Source organism: Eupeodes corollae, chromosome 1 (genome assembly GCF_945859685.1).
Source record: "Eupeodes corollae chromosome 1, idEupCoro1.1, whole genome shotgun sequence".
Classification (NCBI taxonomy): Eukaryota; Metazoa; Arthropoda; class Insecta; order Diptera; family Syrphidae; genus Eupeodes; species Eupeodes corollae.
The window spans coordinates 183996536-184013883 of record NC_079147.1 but is presented as its reverse complement, the minus strand read 5'-3'; the positions used below and the strand labels follow the sequence as shown (position 1 = coordinate 184013883).

The following is a 17348-nucleotide window of genomic DNA, read 5'->3' as shown; positions in this document are numbered from 1 at the left end:
AGCTATAACCTGCCCCTTTTACTAAACAGTTGGTAACAGCTTTCATTTAAAATTTCTATCATAAGACCAAAATGTCCAACCAAACATTTTCTGGTTGAAATCAAACATTTGAAATAAGAGTTGATCATTAAAAGGAAAATACTAAGAAAATGGAACGCATTCAGTAGAACGATTTTGTTTCGAAATAAGCAATCAACAATCAGCCGTTTATTAAAAACGATTTCGTCGTGAACTAATAAAAAATGAACTTAAGGAACAAAACCTACAACTGATCAGCTTCATTTTGACATCAAACAATACAAATTTATTTTCTTCATCGCTTCTAAATCTCGAAACAAAATGTTTAATGATGAAAACCATTGATATTTATATATCTCATATTTTAGTATAATTTCGGTAGAAGAATCTCACAAGTATAAGTATTTCATCCATCAGTAATTTTTATAATAAAAATTGCTGCAATGTATTTTTCAAACCAAAACATCCTCAAAGCCATCCCTGCCTAGACACACATAAGCCGAGCTGTCAATCTTGCCGAAAAAATAAATTATGAATAGACACAAAATTTTCTAAGTGTACACTGTACACGGTCGGTCGGTGTGTAGAGTAGTGTTTCATTTTTTCAATTCAATGTTCTTATATTTTTAATAAAATTATTTTTCACAGTGCGGTTTGTTTACAAAAACAAAAGAATGTATAAATAAAATCCCACATAAATTCTTGAGTAGATAATAAACAAACATTTTTTCTCCTGCTTTTCGATGACAGACTTCGAAGTTATGAATGAAAATTAAAAATCTGAAAAAAGAAACTATCAAGTGAAAATCAAGAAATTTTTTGTATGCAATAATATCCAATTTAAAATGAGTGAAGTTCCATTGGTGGGTGGAAATAGAAAGCAGAATGATGGTAGGCATATTTGTGTAGTCTCTTAATTTGGTTTATTTAGGTTTTAATCAAGACATCGAATTAATGAAGAAATTAAATTAATGTAAAATTGGATGTTAAGGTGAAATAGTGTATAGGGTTGATTGTTAACAGTGGCTGGTGGGTTCGAACCGAAATTTGCGGTGTAAGAGGAGTGGACGGTTTTGGAACGATTTGACATTTCGTCGTTTGGTTTGTTTTGTTTTTTTTTTGTTTTTTGTCGGCTTCAACATTCACGCTGACAGGTCTAATGTGGAGACAAAAAGTGGAGAGTTTGAAGTAAGCAATATTCTTACAGGTGGAGACACATGGTTTGAATTTAAGCCTAGTACATACTTCCTCGTGAAGTGAACGTTCGCCAGTGGAGAAAGTGAACTTTTGACATTGCTCACTGGTACACACTTGTGAGTACACGTTGTGAACATGAACAAACCAAATGTCAAAGCTTCACCAACAGTTCCCGTACATTTTGCACGTGAATTGCCCGTGAACGAAAACTCTCCACTTTGTTCTCCACTCAGCTTCACGAGCAAGTTCACGGGTGAACCAAAAACTGAAATTTGTATAGGTTCACGAGATGGTTCACAAGTATGTACTAGGCTTTATCAGTTACAACAAGTTGTTCGCATTGGTTAAATAATATATACAACAATATTATATTCGTAGTGAAACCTGGGGTGGAATCGACTTAAGTGATTGTTGAGAAATGACTGTCAAAATAATCGAATTTGATCTATGTAAGGTCATACTTGAAATGCTGTCACACAAATTTGAGAGTCCTTATGTCGTTTCTGAATTGAGCTACCAGAACCTTACACAAAAGAATGGAAAATTTTCTCGGTAATCTTTTTTCATTAAAAAAAACATGCTTGTGACTGACAAGGTTTACGACATTAAAAAAAACACAAGAAAAGTAAGATTGTTGTTAAAATGCAGCCAATTTATATCTACTTTTTATTTAGATATTTTATAGAAATCATTTTAAAATTTCATCACAGCAAACAATGAATTCTGGCAATTATAATCTGAAAGTGTTCAATCGAATTGAATTGATTCATCTTAAGCCCCAGTTATAGCTATTATTGGTTTTCATCATTAAAAAAAAAAAACATTCGACATTTTTTGACAGGTTGTTTACAGCTTGAGCTCTCAGAGTTGAGCTCCGAGCGAGCAGAGTAGAGTAGAGTTCTGAGCAGAGTATGTTCAGAGCTCTCTTATTTAATTATGAAACAACTTGAGCACTAAACTGTCATGATTTCAAATGTCGTCTGTTTGAAGGCGTTCAAAATTTTCTTTAGCCAAACTAATTAATAAAACAGTCATAGAGTTAGTCCATTTGACTCCTGAAATAAATTTGATTCATACGCCAATGTTCCGAATTTCTATCGAAAGTGAATTGAAATCAGTTTTCAATTTCACTTGAAATGAAATTGCATGTTATTCAATTCAAAACTTGCTGTAACCCTCTGATTCATAGCTGAAGGAAGCTTTCAAAGATCAATTCAGAAAATTAAAAAATGTGATTTTGAATGCGTTCGAAAAATGGAACAAACCGAAATACAGAATATCCATTTGCATGTTCGAAAATCTAATTCACGATAACGAATTGTGGAACACCCAAATTCACTTTCGCAAAGTGTATTCACAATAAGTGGAATACAGAACATGGGCAATAAAAATTCTATATGCAAATAGTTTTTTCTAAATTATCTTTCCTTCTGCACTAAAGCGACTGGCCTCTTCCGCTTTTTATAATTTCCCTGCTTTCAAATATCAAATTGTTTGTGTTCAGCATTTTACTCCGTTTACTCTGTTATTTTATTCTGAGCTCACAGAGCGTGCTCTGAACATGTTCAGAACTAAAAAAGAAACACGAATTCGAAGCTCTGAACGATCAGAGTTCAAAAAGAAACACAATTATTCTTTTGACAGTTCGAGCTCTGCTCTGAACTAAAAAATAAAACGCCAATTGAAGAAAAATTGATTGAAATCCACCGAAAAATGTTTACTGACAGAAATCTGTCATTGGAATTGTGTGAATTTGGAACGCAAGTCAGTGGAACGATTCGTTTCACTTTTGAAAATGAATTTCCATCCGGAAGATAGAAAAATGCATTTTTAGAGAAAAATAAATGCGTAATTACACCTAACTGTCCCCTTACACAGACGGAAAGCTCGGCGATATTCCATAGTTTTGACCATAAAAAAAGTGATGGTCACTTATCATCACCTTAGCCGATTCCAGCCTTTAAAAGATTTTCGGATTTTTTCTTAACTGGATCGAATTTAAGAAGAAAAACTTAAGACTGATGTGTTTGAACCCATTTATTTCATGAAACTGATGGAAGTAAGTTAAAAACATAAAAATTTAACATTTAAGCATCCTCAGGTTAAATTTTAAAAGCGAGTTCATTTGCCTATATGGTCTTTTGCTAAAAACACGACAAAACTAGATTTTTTCTGTAGCAAAGACAAAGGATTAAGGTGTCCTGAGTTCGAAACTCGCATAGGGTTTTACAAAAATACCCCTTTAAAGATGTTAAAGATAGCCAAAAACGTAATCTTCAAGACTAAGTTATGATGATTTTCCAAAGTAAAAATCTTTGGTGCAAAATGTTCAACAACTTTTTGTTAAGGGCTTAACAATTTACTGATTAGCAATAAGCTTAATTGATAGTTGGCTTTTGTTGAAAAACGAGCATCCAAAATGTCTAAAAAGTGACAGTTCGTGAAAATAAACAAAGCAACTAACCTATTGGAATTCCGAACTGTTGACTGAACCATTCAATCCACCGCACTTATAAGAAAGATTGTAGAAATGTCATATGAACTTAGAAAATTGCTAAAAACTAAAGTAGCCATTGCATGATTTTAATTTTAGCAAATTGTTAAGAGATAGTAAGATTTTAGAATCGTTTAATCGTTTTTAGCATAATCATTAGCTAACATAATTTTTAGTTTAGTAAATTGTTAAAAATGGATTTAACATTTACTAAATCGTATAAAATCTTTAGCCATTGTCTTTAAGATACCGTTTAAATCATTTGAGTATATTACTTAATTTCTGTGATATTTTCATCTTATTTTTATTTATTCTATTCTTAATCTTTGTTCGACTAAATCTGAAGTTTTAAGCAAACCTTAAACCTTTTGGTTAAATAGTTTTGAAAAATACTTTTTGGATATATTGATTTTGGATCCGAGCTTTGATTTTAAGTTTAATTATCTGGCCAAGTTTTAAAATACCCGTTTTCAACGTTGTTTATATGTTTTTTAATAAAATACAAAACCTATAATATTAGAATTGTTTTTATAAAAACGAAAATTACTTTGAATACGTTTTTGACTTTTTCTGTGGAAAACTGTTTTAGCACAAATGGTTAAGCGTTTTCGATCTCGACAACTATCCTTGTATGTTTTTTTTTAATTTAAAAAAAGTAATATCTCAAAAACCTAACGTGATGAAGTAGTTTTGAAATCTGATTTAAATTAAAGCTATTAAAATAGATTGGAAAATTACAATTTTACTGTCGGGAATAAAACCTTGTCGACCAGTATTATCCTTAAATTACTTTATCTACTAAATTCACTGTCAAAAAGACAGCATTAAAGTAATGTAAGTAATATGTGTCAAAAATAAACAAAATACAAATATTTATACGAACAAATTAAAAATATGAAATGTATTCAGACCATTCAATTATGGAAGACTTAAACATCTTGAAAGATGTTGCCAAGGAGGCAAGAAGTATATAAAATTGAACCATTCAATAAGCAAGGCAACTATGTAGTTAACTTTTCAAGTGCTATACGATTCCCACTCAAAACTTTACTTCACTAACCTCTACCTTTAGTTCATCGTATAAAAACTACAAAGAACAATTTTGTCCACAAAAGCTCCAAAGCAAGCTATGAGTCCACTACGATTTTTATTTTGTGTTGTAAAGAAATATTACTTATTTCTTTTCCAATTTTACAAGAAATCGAATTGGGTACAAAATAAAAATAAATCATGGAGTATTAAAGTTCAGCTTTTATTTGAAACATGATCAACTGTGATTTTGGTCGCATTCACAAAGCTAGTGGCTACGTAGTCAAGGGATTCTGATTGGCTAAATCTAACTACAAAAGTAGTTGAAATTTTCCCTCCGACGTAGTGTAAAAAATTCGGCTACAAAGTTAGTGGCGAATGATTTTGACGTTTCACAATCAGCTGCTCGGTAAACTACACGAATTCAAAATGATATACATAAATCGTTCAGTGTCTTAAATTTGATTTTATTGAATTTAAAAACACTAAAGATAAGTTCATATTATCAAATCAAAAAAACTTTCTTATTTTATATATTTGCATTTGTCAATAATATGACAGTTCCAGATCGACTAGCTTTGTAGTGTAGTTTTGCATTTACAAAGCTAGTTGAAATTTGACTACGTAGCCATGCTAGCTTTATGAATGCGACCTTTGACATAAGAAGAATTTACTTGATAGTAAGGGAGCTTTTTTGACCGTTCGACAGTTGAAATGCCATATTCTACTTCAACTATCGTATTGTCTAATAAGGTCGAACGGTCATTGTCAACATATTTAGTGAGTTAAACCTTTGTTTGCCCTTATTCCTTCTGTCAGGCTAGCTAGGAACGCACTCTTCCTGTGATCTGAAAACAAATTACCAAGCTAATGAAGTAAAGGCTAAGCCTGGGGGACTTTATTTGTTTCGTGCGTTTCATAAATAATTCGGAGAGATCCGATTAAACTTTCCTAAGAGCTTACTCGACGTGTATCTCCATAAATTAAATTAAATAAATCACATCCGTCAATCTGACAGATGAATGGAACTTTGATTTTATCTGAAAAATCTATTTATTTTATCCCAATAGAACGTAAAAAGATTTAATCAGCTTTTTGAAAAATTAATGTATTTTCAGGAGAAATAATTACCAACAGAAAACTTAAAACTGATCAAATTGATTCCGACTCTTTTTCATCTTTAAGACAAAAATGTCAATTTCGTAGGATTCAGAAGCATTGTGCATCATTATTCAAAAACACCGTCAAATAACATTCGATTTGTCTTTTCAGGAACCATTTTAGTCCTTATTGTCTAATTTATAAGATAAACATTTTATTTTTAATTTCTCATTTAGCATCGGTCACTTAAGTAAAACTTATAGCTAATATTTAACCGTACCTATCTCATTTCAGTTCCTAGCATCTCTTCGACAATGATGGTCCAAATAACAACCGACAAGAGCGGACCAAAGCTAGTTTGTCCTGTATGCGACAAAGCCCTTGTCTCCCTCAACGGCTATGTAAAACACATGAAGAAACATGAACCACCTGGTGGTTATTTATGTAACTATTGTGATGACCGTTTTTGTCTCGAAGATCACCTCAAGAAACACAAAGATGAAAAACATAAAATTCTAGCATGTCAAATTTGCCATGAGACTTTTGATTCACCGCAGGATTATCGCAATCACATACAAGACATCCATAAAGGTGTCGATCGTCGAATGATTAAATGTGAAAAATGTGGCATGGAATTTAAGACAGCTCAAGCTGCCAAGCGACACAACGAGACTCAATGTGGTCAAATCAAGCCACATCCCTGTGATCAATGCAAAATGGCCTTTTATACGAAATATAATTTGGCAGAACATAAAAAGATCCACAGTGGAGAGAAGAAGTTCTGTTGTAGCTATTGTGGGAAGAGTTTTATGAGTAATGGAAGATTGGTTATACACGAGAGGAGTCATACCGGTGAGAAGCCCTATAAGTGCGATGTAAGTTTCACCCACAAACATTTTTGTATATTCTGAATTCATAAGTTTTATATACCCATCGCTTAGGTTTGTGGCAAATGCTTTGCTCATCGTGAAAGTATCGTAACTCATTCCTCAATCCACACTGGAGTTAAGCTCGTTGTTTGTAAGTGCTGTGGCTCAAGATTTTCCTGTCATTCGAACCTTATCAAACACAGACGGACAAGACCCGATACATGTGGCCTGCCGATTTATAATTCCACCAAAGAAACAAAACGAAATGGAAACTCAAGAAGTAAGGCTTTTCAACAACAATTATGTGTAACTGACATTTTACCAAACATTTCTTTTTACAGTCCCTCCATGTCTGATGTCTTCTGAGATAAAAATTGTACGAGCCAGCAAAGTGATTAAGCCCAAGGATGAGCAGCAGAAAAAAACGAAGCCTGTAAATTCAAATGAAGGTCAAAAAAAGCCAAAAGCTTCCAAGCACAAGGGAAGATCCAAAAAAGTCGTCAAATCTGGTTCAGAAGATGACGACACTGGCGAAGATGATAGCGATGACAATGAAATCATCGTAGCTAGACCAAGACGTAGTCTTCGTTCAAATGAACCACCTCCAGTTGAAGAAATCGATACTAAACCACCAGAATCCTCATCTAAGGACTTCGATTCTGACAACTATAGCGATGATCCACTTTTTGATAGTCCAATGCACTCAGTTGATGATTCATCGGATAGTGACAAACCCAAAGTCAAACCAGAGCCTCTGGACAAAAATCCAGTTGAAATAGTTGATCGTAGTTGTAGTCCAGTTAAAAGCGAAGAAGATCAAAAGACCGAGGATTTCTTCGACCAAAAGGAGGAAATCCTCGATAAGTTTCTAGCCGAAAGCACAGTAGATGTTAAATATGAACCTTTAGTTGAAATTAAAGAAGAATCAGAGGATGTGAAGAAAGATGAGATTCCACCGCCTGCGGCGGGTCAAGTCGTCGTCGTTAATGAAACTGACAAACAAAATGAAAACGAAAAGAAATCTCCGTCAAAGAGAACACGACGAACGAAGTCGAGCATTGTTCCTTCCGAAGCCTCAGTCGAAGAAAAGAAAAACGACGATGAAGACGAATCTGAACAACCTAAAAAGAGACGCCAGCGTTCGGCGTTGCGTAAGAAACTTCGTTTTTTCAAAAAGGAACGAGTCTATGAATGCAAATTCTGTGCAAAGGTGTACCACATAAAGAAACCCTACGAGAAACATCTCCGGACTCTGCATAAACAAACCGATGCTGATCTGCGTGATTTGTTTAAGGATGAGGATAATGACATTCCTGATGAATACGTGCATCGTTGTCCGATTTGTTCGAAAATCTATCTTATGGCTAAACGACTAACGACTCACATCACTTTCCATGGTAAGGTTTGAGTAGATCTTGAGGTCATTTCAATTTCCTTCAATAACACTTTTTATAATTTTTAAGGTCCCGATGGAAGTTTAATTCATAAATGCCCTGGCTATTGCAATTTATACTTCCGCACAAAAGAAGAAGCTCTCGAACATGCCAGGGGAGCTCATAAGGAATGTTTTTATTGTAACATCTGCGATAAGTACTCACAATCACCAGATGCTCTTAAAATTCACAAACGAACACATTTCGAACAAAGGAGACAAGCAAGTCGTAATTTGATTTGTGACAAATGTGGCAAGTCATTTGCAAGTCGAACATCTCTCAATGATCATTCGAGATCGAATTGTGGAAAAGATCCTCTGTATCGATGTGATATATGTGATAAGAGATTTAGTACCGCAGGAATTTTAAAGACACATTCTTTATTGCACAAAGATGAACAACCTTATGCGTGTGATAAGTGCGGAAAGAGGTTTAAAATTAAAGCCCAATATAAGACTCACATTAAGATGAAACACACAGATAACAAACCTTTCAAGTGTGATGTATGGTTTTATATCTTTTTATTTGATAGTTTATTTCTCTAAAAAGGTTTTCTTCTCTCTTTTCAGCTTTGTCCGAAAGCATATCCCTATCGGGAGAGCCTTCTAACGCACATGACTGTTCATACAGGACTCAAACGATACTCTTGCAATGGATGCAGTAAACGATTTACTTGTATTTCGAATCTTCAAGCCCATCGCAAAGTTTATGCTGATACTTGTGGCTTACAGCCGTTAAATTCAAAACCAAGCACTTATTTGGGAGTGCAGAAAGGCCAGCTTTTGATGGGAACAAAACCTTCCTATTAGATAGGTTATTAATAAAAAAAAGACTTAGGATAAGATTTTTTTTTTTATTTGTATTTAAAAAAGTATTTTTTTTTGTTTTTGAATAAAAAATCTATTTAAGCACGATTTTAGTGAACTTCAATACCATTTTACAAAAATTCTTCTAAAAATACTTACTTACTTACTTAAGGTGGCGCTACAGTCCTGTGTGAACTAGGGCCTCACCCAACAAACTTCTCCATCTAGCTCGGTCCCTAGCTAGATGTCTCCAGTTTCGCGCTCCAAGTTGGGTGAGGTCACCTTCCACTTGTGCGCGCCACCTGATCCGCGGTCTTCCTCTACTGCGCTGTCCTGTGGGTGCGGATTCAAAGACTTTCCGGGCCGGAGCATTGGTTTCCATGCGCTCTACGTGACCCAGCCATCTTAGTCGTTGGACTTTTACTTTTCTTGCTAAGTCTACGTCGCTGTACAGCCCGTACAGTTCGTCGTTCCATCTTCTCCTCCACTCCCCTTCGATGCATACGGGACCGTAGATCACACGAAGAACTTTTCTCTCGAAGCGACCCAAGGTGCTTTCATCCGCTTTTGTCATGGTCCATGCTTCTGCACCGTATAGCAGGACGGGGATGATAAGGGTCTTATATAGCAACACTTTGGTCCCTCGAGAGAGGACATTACTACTCAATTGCTTTCTTAGTCCAAAGAAACAGCGGTTAGCAAGAGTTATTCTGCGTTTGATCTCAGCGCTGGTGTTGTTTTCTGCGTTTACAGCGGAGCCTAGGTAGACGAAGTCCTTGACTACCTCAAAGGTACGTCTGTCGATTGTGACGTTTTGACCAAAACGTCGGTGTTGTATGTCCTTTCTAGACGACAGCATGTACTTTGTTTTGCCCTCATTAACCGTTAAACCCATTTTTGCCGCCTCTGCCTCAATACTCACAAAAGCCCCATTGACATCACGCTGAGTTCTTCCGATTATGTCAATGTCATCAGCATATGCCAGTAATTGGACAGACTTTTGAAAGATAGTGCCTCTAGTGTTGACGTGTGAGCTCTGCACTATTCTTTCAAGCACGATGTTAAAAAAATCGCATGACAGCGCATCACCTTGTCTAAAACCTTTTTTGACATCAAAAGGTTCTGTTAAGTTGTTTCCAACCTTTATGGAGCAGCGTGAATTCTCCATGGTCATCCTGCACAAACGGACGAGTTTGGCAGGGATGCCAAAACTAGACATGGCTCTATACAACTCGTCCCTGTAGATGCTGTCATATGCGGCCTTGAAATCGATGAAAAGATGGTGGGTGTCGATTTGGTGCTCTTGAGTTTTTTCCAGGATCTGCCGTAATGTGAATATTTGGTCAACTGTGGACTTTCCTGGTCTAAAACCACACTGATAAGGACCTATCAGGTTGTTGACGATGGGCTTTAGACGTTCACATATTATGGCAGAGAAAATTTTATAGGCGATGTTAAGTAGACTTATTCCTCTATAGTTGGTGCAGTTTAGAGGGTCTCCTTTTTTCAGGATCGGGCAAACAATACTGAGGTTCCATTCATCGGGCATGCTTTCTTCCGACCATATCTTTCAGATAAGTTGGTGCATGCTCCTAACCAACTTATCTCCAGCTGCTTTAAAGAGCTCGGCATTCAAGCCATCTGCTCCAGCGGCTTTATTAGACTTCAACTTAGATATGGCAATCTTTACTTCGTCTAAGTCGGGAGGACGGGATTGTTGGCTTTCGTCGTCTATATCGAATGGGTCATCCTGCCTGACAGCGGGATTCAGTTCTTCATCGCCGTTATACAGTCTGCAGAAGTGGTCCTTCCATATCCTCAGCATTGACTGCGGTTCCACTATGATGTTTCCACTTTCGTCTTTGCAGCCTTCGGTTCTAGGTTTATGTACCTGTGAATTTCGTTTCACCTGTTCATAAAACTTTCGAACCTCATTCCTGCTTTTATACCTCTCAACATCTTCGACCGCACGCTTTTCATGCCCTCTCTTTTTCCTTCTGAAAAGTCGGCGTTCCTCTCGCCTCTTCTGCTCATAGAGCTCACGAGCAGCTCTCGTCCTTTTATGCAGCGCCGCTTTGCGTGCCTGTTGTTTGGCTGCATTTGCCTGCCGACATTCCTCATCAAACCAGGGGTTCCTTGTTGGTGGCTGTTTGAAACCCAGCACATCAGAGGCGGCTTCTCTGATTGCATCTTGGCAATGTTGCCACTGGTTTTCGATACATTGTGTTGGCGGCAGAGAACTTCGAGAGAGGTTACTTGTCACTCGGTCGGAAAAGGATTTGGCGATCTCTGGCGATTGTAGCCGTTCGACGTTGTATCTTCTCCCAGCACCTCCCTGTTTTGCCTTGGGTCTGGAAATCCGAAGTGCTACCCTGGCTACAACGAGGTAGTGGTCCGAGTCGATGTTAGCTCCTCGGAAAGTTCGTACATCCATGATGCTGGAAGCGTGTCTGGCGTCGATCGCAATATGGTCAATCTGGTTGACGGTAGATTGATCTGGAGAAGTCCAAGTTCCTTTGTGGATGTTGAGGTGTGGAAAACGCGTACTGGCTACCATTACGTTTCGCCCCGCAGCAAAATCTATGAGCCTGAATCCATTGTCGGAAGTGTTGTCGTGCAGGCTGTTCTTCCCGATTATTCCACCAAAGATGTCTTCCCTTCCTAGCTTGGCATTAAAATCTTCTAAAAATACGGATATAAAAATTAAGATATCGTCAACGCAAAATGGATAAAACATAGTATTCGTTCAATTAAGTAAGAGACATCTTCTGTTCTGTCTGATTGGAATTTTCATTGCAAACTGTGGCAACGGCCTAGTCACTGATAAAGCTTCGGTTCCCATCGATCACCGAAATCAAGCGTCAGTGAGCGTGGTTAGTAGAAAGATGGGGGACCGTCTCGAAACCTACTGCGTGCTGTTGTCATGTGTTCTTTCTTTCTGTTGTTCTTTCTCTTCTGTCCTTCTGTCTTGTATTAATGTCTTGTGTTGTTATCACCTTCCATAGCCTTCCATAGTTGCTCAAGGTGCTGTGTTCTCTACTCTGCACATTTATGTGCAGAGTAGTGTGAAATGTAATGTAATGTAAATGTTTACTAACCATCCAAATGTCAATTAGTCTATCTTTGTCGGAACTGACATTGCTGTCAAAAAATTATGTCAGACAATGCGCAAGTTCAGGCGACATTAGGGACTTGAAAATAAGGCAAGTTTCTAGTATCTAATAGACTAGCTGCCAAAAATGTTCATCTTTCTTCATTGGAAAGTTGGCTGGAAAGTTCGTCAAGAAAAATCTCCCTAATTATCAAGACAAGTCTACTTCTGTCATAATGACAGGTAATCATGACTTTTCCTTCAACTGAAAGCTGAACTTTGTTTCGCTATGATTTATTATTTTTTTGCACAGTTTCATTTAATGTTTTGTGTTAAGTAATATTTCTTTACAATACAAAATACAAATCGTGATGGACTTGTAGCTTGCCTTATGTACGAGTATGTTTTGTAGTCAATAATGTTTTCGTTACTTTTTGTACTATGAACTTAAAGTAGAGGTTTCTGAAGTAAAGTTCTGAATTTGAAACTCATGACACTTTAAAAACTTAATAGTTGCCTTGGATGGGAGGCAGTTGACTGCAAATGAAGTCCCTTGTGTTGTCTGAACCTGCCCAATTCTCACGATGGAAATAAGGCCGTTAAATTTCGTTACAGACTCAAAACAAGAATCAATAATGGGGTTTTCTATGGGTAAATTCGGTTTTCCGTCAAAGATGTTTTTGTGTCGCATGATTGCAGCTGTTTTTTGATTTTTGAGTTGTCAAATTTGAGCTTAACATTTTGTTTGTAATTGTATTATAATAAGTACGAAAGGGGAAAATCTGCTGAAAAATCCAGAACTGCAGATTTGATTTAAAAATTAAAAAATGTTTTGCCGAATGGAATGCAAACTCGAAAAATTTCAATTTTGACAGATAGATATAAATTAAATTGATTTATTTTGCCCATTGGAAACCACACATATAAGTTTTTGCAGAAAAAAACGTCATAATGTAGTATAAGCCACAACTGTGTTCAATGTATTTATGCAAAATGACATTTCTAATTGTTAAGCTCTTGAAAGGTTTAAAAAATTGAACATGAACAATTTTCGATACCAAACAGATAGAAAGTGCGATAAGGTTAAACATTGGTCATTGGAAAATTTTGGTTTTAATAGAAAAACGGATATTGTAAAGCCCCATACATCAAAAAACTTATATAGCACAGGTTGGATTTTTTTATTTTCAAATAAAGTTCGTGAAAACAAAGGAACCTCCGAAAAATAATAAATTCACCTCACGATTATTTTTGGAGAGTGGTTTATTTGAATCTTTAAACCTAGTACACACACAGTCCAAATTTGGGTTTTGTGCACGAGAAGGCAAGATTTTCAAAAAAACTGAACGAAACAAAGAATCTGTCTGTTTTTTTTTTTCAATTACAAAAGTTTGACATCCATTTAATAATATTCTGTAAACTTCAAGTTACATTTGAGACTTAAGAAAAATGGGCAGGTTCAGGCGACATAAGGGACTTTAAAGTAAGGCCAGTTTCTGGTATCTGATTGACTAGATGCCAAAAAAATTACCTTCCAATTAAGGCAGCTTTAATGGAAAGTTGACTGGAATGCTAGTCAAGAAAAACCTCTCAAGTCAGCTTATGTCAAAATGACAGTAAACCATGTTTTTCTCATTCATCAGAAAGTTGAACTTTATTTCTTTATGATTTTTGTATTTTCTGACCAATTTTATTTAATTTTTTGTGGAAAAGGGTTACTTGTCAAATGTTGATGGACAAGTAGCTTACTTGAATTGTAGACAATATTGTTTTTGGTAGTTTTTGTAAGATGAACTAAATGTAGAAGTTAGTGAAGTAAAGTTCTGAGTTTGAAATTTATGACATTTGAAAGAGTAACTAGCTGCCTTGTTCAAAATTTGTGTTCAATGTAGTTGACTGCAAATTAAGTCCCTTATGTTGTCTGAACATGCCCAATGTCAAATGTGTGATTAAACGCCTAATAATTTTTTCTCAGTGACCCAGAAATGTTTATTTTTGTTTAATAAAGAGCGAGATTAAATGTCAAAATAAATTACTTCAAAAGAACCTAATGTGAACGCTCTCAAAATAGAGAAACTGAAAAGAAAAACGAAATGAAGAAATGTGTAAGGCTAGACAATCACGACAGAGCCTAAAGGCTCTAAAAAGCCATTGGGAACCAGACCAGTTGGACACGGTCGAAATTGATTTATATTTTTCATTTCATTGTTTTTATTAGTTAGTTAGTCTTGACGGCTCTTTGGCTCGGTCTAGTTGATTTTTGACTTGGTGAACCGAGGGACTAAGTTTTACCATACACGGCGGATTTTGCTTCTACTCCAGTGCATTTGGCTCTTTCGTCTATGACCAGCTTAAGATAACACTTTTGTTGGAGCTTAACACATGTCGTAAAAAAAGGCGATAGTGAATTTGTCGATTTTTGATATGAATGCTACCACATATTCGTATGACCTGAGAAGCCGCCGTTTTCGAAAAAAAAGTAAGAACATTATCACCAAGTTGTCAATTTGGTCCTTCAGTAAGAAATTTTCAAAAAAAAACTATCCGCAGTAGTCAAGTTTTTATAAATGTATAAAAATTGATACAATACAAAAAAATTTCAACATATTTTTAAATACAATTTAAAAAAAAGGCCAATAAAAGTCAAATTTTCATTTTACACTAAACAATAAACTTTGCAAATTTTATTCAGAATTTTAAAAAAGACAAATATTTATGTACAAATAAGATTTTTAATTTGAAAAGGTGTAGATAATTAGTAAATAAAATAAATGAAGCTTTTTGAAAATAGAGAAGTAAAAAATAGTTAACAAGATAATGGACGGGCATAGACTATATTTTATTTTGTAATTTTGAAGAATTTACCAAAGAACATGAATTTCGAATTTCAGGTTTAACACAATTATTCACCAAAGTTTCAAAAATTCTTATCTTGTAGAGGGTTTTTAAACGATTTAAAGGAATGTGACAGTTTCTAACAAAAAAACCTTACATTTAAAAAATAATTATAAAAAATGTATTGTTTTGAAGGATATTTTTTAAACAAAGTTTTCACTTTTCAAAGAAAATCTCAGAAATTTGTGAATTTTGTGAAACCCTTTACAATTTTACTTTGCTGGAAACCATTTTTTTGCAAAGTACAACTTTGTGAAAAGTAAAAAATGTTTGGTGAAATTGGTATCAGAGCTAAAATAGACAATTCTAAAGAGGATATGTTCAGAAAGTAACAAGAATAATTTATATATGATTAGTTTTCATGTTATTAATTTTGTGAATTAAAGCTAAATGAAATAACTACTTAAGAAAAGGGTTCGTTCGTAGATTATGTTCTAACTATGTGTGATCTTTGTGACACTAACGTTTTGCAAAATTCAAAATAACAAACAAATATTACAGCCTTAATCTATTTCCATATCAATCAACTTAGAAGTGTGCAAGTCAGCATATAAAAACAAAAATGTATTACTTATGAATCACAGAGAACTCAAAGATCGATTTTATGTTAACGTTTAAAACCCAACTGAGAAGCAATGTTTTCATTCACTTATCCTTATTTTTTGTTAATAACTTGCGAAGATACTTTTTAGTTTTTATTCTGAAAGGTATTCAAACTTCAGATGATAATCATTGGTTAAGGATAGACTACGCAGCTTTCTATAACACCAACACAATTCAAAATGCATTGTATTTCTTATATAAATGCTATCAACTAAATTTTTAATTCTGTCGAATTTGTGTTTCGTATTTCTTTCGTTACATGAAATCTCAAAAAGTGCAGCCAACAGTAAAAGAAGGCGAAGAGCTCTCACTGGAAAATGAAAAATGATAAACAAGTCCGGCATTACAAGGGGCATGTTTAGACTTTCATCTTTCATGTTTATAGTGCGAAAGAGAAAGGAAGAAATAAATACAACGACATCTCCTTCAAAAAGAGATTGAGGGAGATAAAACCGGGACCAAATGCCTTCAAGGAAATAAACCGCCTCATCGGTAGGAGAAAACCACTTCCGGAAGTCATGATGAGCAACAACATTGAGCTAACTTCAACGAATGACAAAGTGGAAGCTTTTGCCAAACACTTTGAACAGAGTTTCACTCCAAAACCATCAACGGACCAAGCCTTTCTGAACAAAGTAGAAACCTCCATCCAGTTGATTCAACAGCCAAACATTGAAGTTCAATTTGAAGACAACTGCAAAGCCGATGAAACAGCTAATACCCATGAATTCTGCAATCCTGAGGAGATAGCTGAGACCATTAACAACTTGAAGCCGAATAAGTCAACTGGAATGGACGGGATTTCCAACTATATCCTGAAAAGACTTCCTCAAGTTTTGTTGATAATCTTGACTATTATCAATCATCAACAACGGCTACTTTCCAAAAAAGTGGAAGACAGCCAAAGTAGTGGCAATTCCGAAGAAAGGCAAAATTCTTGAAGAAATCATTTTAAGGAGACTGAAGAAATTCTGCAACGTGCATAGCATCATCCCCGACATGCAGTTTGGATTCCGAAAGGCTCACTCAACGATCCATCCACTTCTAAAGTTTCAGTCTGACGTCACCGCTGCTCTCAATAGCCACCGAGCCACAGTTGGATGCTTTCTGGATGTCGAGAAAGCTTTCGACAGCGTATGGATTGAGGCCCTCATCCATAAGCTCCGAATTATTAATATCCCACGGCCAATAATACAAATTTTGTTTTCTTTCTTTCAGAAACTTCTTCGTAGAAATAGATAGTTGCAAGTCAACGATTAGAGACGTAAAGGCTGGAATCGCCCAAGGATCGAAACTTGGACCGTCCCTCTACAGCCTGATGACATCTGACCAGCCAGTGCAAACAGATTGTGGGAACCTGCTGTTTGCGGATGACTCACTCACCTATTCGTCCTCCATGTTTCCTACGATCACAGCCCGAAGAGTAGAAGCACACATAAGCAGACTTTACGAGTACTACCAGAAGTGGGGAATAAGGATAAATACCTCCAAATCGGAACTGGTATGCTTCCGGAGACCTGTCACCAACAACAGCCACTGTAGATCGGCGGCAGTGGCCCGAAACATTGTTCTGACGTTCCCGGATGGATCAAGGATCAAAGCCAAGAAGAACGCCAACTACCTGGGAATACACTTCAATGAGCGCTGCGCTTCAACCCTCACTCTAAGGCTGTGATAACAAAAGCCAGCATCGCACTCCATCGAGTTCATCCTCTCTTGAAGAAGAAAACTGGATTAAGTAAACCAACGAAAATGTTGATATACAAACAACTGCTAAGACCGGTTATCACCTACGGTTTTCCGATATGGTTC

General features: G+C 35.9%; 1 protein-coding gene across 1 annotated transcript; it reads left to right on the top strand.

The window, feature by feature from the left end:
• The first annotated feature begins 599 nt into the window (after positions 1 to 599).
• On the top strand, positions 600 to 9055 carry LOC129943430 (zinc finger protein 665). Its single transcript, XM_056052875.1, has 6 exons — positions 600 to 909; positions 6134 to 6714; positions 6781 to 6988; positions 7050 to 8105; positions 8172 to 8644; positions 8711 to 9055. Exons 1-6 carry the CDS (start codon positions 864 to 866, stop codon positions 8948 to 8950), a joined length of 2604 nt encoding a protein of 867 aa, XP_055908850.1. The 5' UTR covers positions 600 to 863; the 3' UTR covers positions 8951 to 9055.
• Positions 9056 to 17348: the final 8293 nt, after the last annotated feature.

What these genes read in the sequence shown, in the direction of transcription:
- LOC129943430 (XM_056052875.1), top strand. Translation starts at nt 864, where the DNA reads ATGAGTGAAGTTCCATTGGTGGGTGGAAATAGAAAGCAGAATGATG. An exon ending in AGAAGCCCTATAAGTGCGAT is followed by an intron (nt 6,715 to 6,780) that starts GTAAGTTTCACC and finishes CCCATCGCTTAG; the next exon opens with GTTTGTGGCAAATGCTTTGC. An exon ending in GACTCACATCACTTTCCATG is followed by an intron (nt 8,106 to 8,171) that starts GTAAGGTTTGAG and finishes ATAATTTTTAAG; the next exon opens with GTCCCGATGGAAGTTTAATT.